Here is a 4,925-nt window from a genome sequence, read left to right on the forward strand (position 1 = left end):
AAATACCGACTAAATTTTAATAAAAATACTGAACGTGAGACTTTTTTTATTATTTTATTCAGTAACGGGAATAGATCTTTTCAATTGTTAAAAAAAATTGACAATGTAAAGTATGATTTCTAATCCTTCATTACTCTCTCTCTCATATTTATTTTTGGTCCTACTTATAAAATTAATGGTGAGAGATTACACTTTACTCCCTCAATTATTAAAAAAATAGAGAGGATCTATTCCCATTAACGACATCCAAACGAACAACACCGGCTAACTCCAATTATATCAGGTGGGGAGGATTTGTCCACCTGTTCTTAAAGTCGCTTTCTCACTCTCTCTTTCTCTCTTAATTAATACTTTTCCATTTTCCGTGTGTGCGCGCGTCAGGTCAAAGATTATTACCCAAAATGCCAAAACTATTGGATCTCATTTTCTCAATTCTCTCTTTCAATTCATACGCCACTTACCAACTAACTCTTCCCTCTGCTTCTTCCAATATATAAACAATTACAGTTTACTCATTACAAACGCATATTATATAATCGCAAATCATATTCATATTAATACAATAGAATAATTATTATTAATTAATACTGCGTTCTAATACTAATATTCTTCGTCTTCCATCATCAGCCTCATCAGGTCTGCATTGACTTTGCTCTCTTCTGTTCTGTTCACTCCTCTCGATCATCACTAGCTGCTATTTGCATTTCGCATTGCTGATCATCAACCATGCAAGGTTCTATATGTTGAACTTTTTATTATTTTTTTTAAAAGTTAAAGCTTTAATGTTTTATGTTCTTATTATCTTGAATTCTTAGCTGAGGTTGTTGCCTGCAATTATGGAATATTGTGTAATACAGAGAATGTCATAGAGAATGGTTTTGTCGAAGAAGATGAACATGGAACGGTCAAATCTTCGAAAGTCAAGGTAGAGTTTGTTTTTGCTTGCTGCTTAGCCTGGGATTCAATCAATTTACTTAGCTCATATCCATTCCATTTGAATTTTCATGTTCTCTCCTTGCGTAATTTGCCTACTATTGCTACAGTTAGATACATGAATAGTTATATATCTAATACGCCTTCTGTTTTTGCCTGAAACTGAAGCATCACTGCATCAATTAGCATAGGTTTAGTTTGCGTTACGCTGAAATTCTATCTTTATTTAAATGAATGGTGGAAACAAACACTAAACCTTTTGGTTATCTCTTCTAAAAGCTTCAAAGGGTAAGTAGAGGTATATGAATGCTTATCTAAGAGTTGTTTGTGGCTCCTCATAGTCATGCAATAACAATGAGTCCTTTGAGTGGAGGCTTGATTGCCTTTGCTACTGGATCAAAGAACAAATGTTCTCATATTTAAGGATTTAAGATTTCATTAGAGATTTTGTATCAAACATCATTTCTAGTATCTGATTCTGACACCTGTTTTGTGCCTTGAGTAAGGTTGACCCAGGGAAACCTGCAGGACTTACCTGGCAGCGCAAATTGAATACTGCAGGAAATACTCCGCTAGAATTCAACGTATCTTTGAAAGAGATTATCCGTCTGGTAAGCCTTCTAGGGAGATAATAGATGTATATAATCCTTTCATGCATTTGAATTGTCCACATATATCATGTCATCTATAATTTTATTCATGGACTTAACTGTTGTTAGTCGTGCTCAACATGTCAAGAGTATTTTTTTTTCACCATCAAACTCATACAAAGAAACTTCAGTATTAGTTTTTACTGAAGTTCTTTATTCCTATTATAGAGCAAGGCTTTTCAATGTGAATTCCCTGCTAAAATACGTTGGTACTTTCTATATTGAGAATGTAACATGTAAACTCTATGGTTAAATATGTTTGCTTATGGCTGTAGTACACTTAAAAGTTAAGGACATAATGGTTTTTGATATATATAGCAATCCTGATATGATATCTGTATTTATAGGCTCCAATAGGTTTTCGGCTATGGCGCCATGTCCGGGAAGAAGCAGCCAGAGGAAGGGTAATCATCTTTTGTGTTCCATCTCATCTTGATTTGTCCTAATAAAATGTTTTTCTGATCACGTTTCTTGAATTGCTTGCTGCTTTTCTCTGTTTCTGCATGTCTTAGGAAGGAATGATGGACCCTTTTGCTAAGCGTCATGTGACATCTTGTCATGGTGTTCCTTTAGGTGGCATTGGGTAGGTCTTCAATCCAAAAAATAAGCTTCAAATTTTCTACATTAATCAGCCTTTTCGTATTTGTATATTTCTACTTGTACATATTGAACGAATCAGGTCACCAATACAAATTAACAAATTATATTTGCTTGGGAGGAAAAATTTTATACATTAGCAGTTTACTAGTTACATGCATAAAAAATTATGGGATTGGTATAGTAGAGTTCGGTTTCTAATTATTTCTGCCTTAAAACAAAATGAAGTCATGTTAATGCCATTAGTGGCCCTGTAATATTTGTTTGATTTGAGTATGTCCAGAACATTGTTTGAATCATTTTGTGCATTAAATTTTGCTGCCAACAATTTGTTCTACAGTTCAGGAAGCATTGGAAGAAGTTACAGGGGTGAATTTCAACGTTGGCAACTATTCCCTGTAAAATGTGAAGATAAACCAGTTTTAGCAAATCAATTTTCAGTAAGTTTGCTTGAATCTATCTTATCACAAAGATTACAGTGCTGCTATATATATCTGGGTAAAATCTTGACAATAGTGGCAAAATCTTCTCGATCTTACAATATCGTTTACATTTATGTTTATTTAATCTGCTATATATACCATTGATCTTTTCTTGTTACAAGTTACATGGCTTGTCTTGGCCCCATTTTCATAACAGTCAATATTCACCAACAATAAGCTTTTGTATAAATATCAGATGAGAGAATCCATTCCCCATAAAAATAACTATACCTTGAGATATGTTATCATGAAAGATTGATCACTATGTTTGAATGTTTGACATGCCTCCTCACAATAAGCCCCAGAAGCTTTAATTGTAGAGGAAAGCATAAGTGAATAATGTGATGCTGACAACAGAACACATCATGAATCCATAACATTATAAAGAATTACTTAGTCCAAGGTTGGACATCTTGCAAGAACATAGTACATATTGGTTTTGGAACCAGATTTATGTCTCTTACAATCTTGTTTGAACCTTAAATATCAATTACAATGTACTTTAAGGTTGATAATAGTTTGTTTATCAAGAAAAAGGACATTCATAACCAAATTTATTTCTTTGCTTACTATCAGGTATTTGTTTCACGTCCAAGTGGTGAAAAATATTCGAGTGTACTATGTGCAGGGAAGCCAGATATATTAAAGTAAACATTTATAGATTGCCTTGTAAATTACCAGTTACTAATTTATCATTTTCTTAATCTTATTCTTGTAAATTAATTTCTTGAAAAAAATTTACTTCAATTTCATTCAGAGAAAACCCAGTGTCAGGAATTCAATCATGGGATTGGAATCTGAGTGGTGACAAATCCACATATCATGCATTGTACCCAAGGGCTTGGACAATATATGAAGGTAAAATACGGTAGTATGTATTTCAATAGCTTATCCTTTACATTGATTATCTCCTCTATAATTTTGTTCCAAATGCAGAACCTGATCCAGCACTGAGAATAGTTTGTCGTCAGATCTCACCTATTATACCCCATAATTACAAGGAGAGTAGCTTTCCTGCATCAGTTTTCACTTTTGTGGTAGGCAAGAGTCACTTCAATTTCTTTTTAGTTAGAATTTGATACATATGTTGCTCTTAATAAGCAATGAATGTTATTTATGCAGTTAAATAATTTTGGAAAAACAACAGCAGATGTCACCTTGCTTTTCACATGGACTGTAAGTGAAACTTTTTTGTGACTATTAATTGCTATTACACTCTTGGTGTTTTAGTTTTTTATCCTATCCTTGGCCCTTGGGGCACTTAATGCAAGCAATTGATGTATGCATTTAGAATTCTGTTGGAGGACTTTCTGAGTTTACTGGCGATCATTTTAATTCAAAGATGTAAGAAATTTGTGACTTGTTCACCTTCTTTGTGAAAATCTCCCATTTGATTGCTTTTTATTCTAACATTCAAGATACATATTATGTCATGCTAGGGTGAATGACAGAGTGCATGGTGTTCTTCTACATCACAAGTAAAGCCTTAACCCTTACTGTACTTTTGAATGATAAATAATTTTGGAATTTATCAATTAATTTAGTTGATACGATAGGACTACGAATGAGCGGTCTCCTGTCACATTTGCAATTGCAGCAGAGGAGACTGAAGATGTGCATATATCAGAATGTCCTGTCTTTGTTATATCTGGTGCTCACAAGGGTATCTCGGCTAAGGATATGTGGAATGAAATTAAACAGGTTAAGAGACAACCTATAATTTTTCACAATATTTCATTGAAACTTGAAAACTATTTATTCATTGTCTTTGTTATATTAAGTTATTGGTTCCGTCATGTTTTCTTCTGCTGGATAAAGCCAATTATTCTCTTCTAGCTTCTAAGCATTATATAAGACAAGCACTTGGATTTTTCTTTATTTTCTTTTATCATTTATTTGGGTGTCATAAATTTCTTCTTTTCAATTATGACAATTACAATGTTGAAGACTTCAAGTCCCGTCAAGCATCACTGTTTCAGAATATTGTAAGCTTAAAGAATTACCCCTTTTGAACTCTTAAAATGATGTATCTTGTAATATCTTAAGGCGATCTTTTACGATTGGTTTTTTATATTTTCTTACATTACACCATTTTAATCTTTATTTTAGTATGTTTAGGATTCTAGTATTTTTGAAAAATAGGGTTTGTTACTTCGTAATTTATATCATAGTACTTCTCATCATATCATAATGGCTGAGTAAATGAAGATATCATGATGCAGATTGTAATGCTGTTTTTTCAGCTTTTGTTGCTTTTTTCTTC

At 32.9% G+C, this 4,925-nt stretch overlaps 1 protein-coding gene across 1 annotated transcript in view; it reads left to right on the top strand.

Moving 5' to 3' along the window:
* Positions 393 to 4,925, top strand: part of LOC107612542 (non-lysosomal glucosylceramidase) — an 8,299-nt gene continuing 3,766 nt past the window's right edge. The window contains exons 1-13 of the mRNA XM_016314230.2: positions 393 to 733; positions 858 to 925; positions 1,440 to 1,544; positions 1,931 to 1,987; positions 2,096 to 2,166; positions 2,521 to 2,620; positions 3,239 to 3,309; positions 3,420 to 3,520; positions 3,599 to 3,699; positions 3,785 to 3,838; positions 3,954 to 4,006; positions 4,102 to 4,140; positions 4,219 to 4,363. Coding sequence (XP_016169716.1) covers positions 727 to 733; positions 858 to 925; positions 1,440 to 1,544; positions 1,931 to 1,987; positions 2,096 to 2,166; positions 2,521 to 2,620; positions 3,239 to 3,309; positions 3,420 to 3,520; positions 3,599 to 3,699; positions 3,785 to 3,838; positions 3,954 to 4,006; positions 4,102 to 4,140; positions 4,219 to 4,363 — 972 coding nt within the window. The 5' untranslated portion in view covers positions 393 to 726. The remainder of the gene's footprint in view (positions 734 to 857; positions 926 to 1,439; positions 1,545 to 1,930; positions 1,988 to 2,095; positions 2,167 to 2,520; positions 2,621 to 3,238; positions 3,310 to 3,419; positions 3,521 to 3,598; positions 3,700 to 3,784; positions 3,839 to 3,953; positions 4,007 to 4,101; positions 4,141 to 4,218; positions 4,364 to 4,925) is intronic.

Source organism: Arachis ipaensis, chromosome B08 (genome assembly GCF_000816755.2).
Source record: "Arachis ipaensis cultivar K30076 chromosome B08, Araip1.1, whole genome shotgun sequence".
In the NCBI taxonomy this organism is placed as follows: domain Eukaryota; kingdom Viridiplantae; phylum Streptophyta; class Magnoliopsida; order Fabales; family Fabaceae; genus Arachis; species Arachis ipaensis.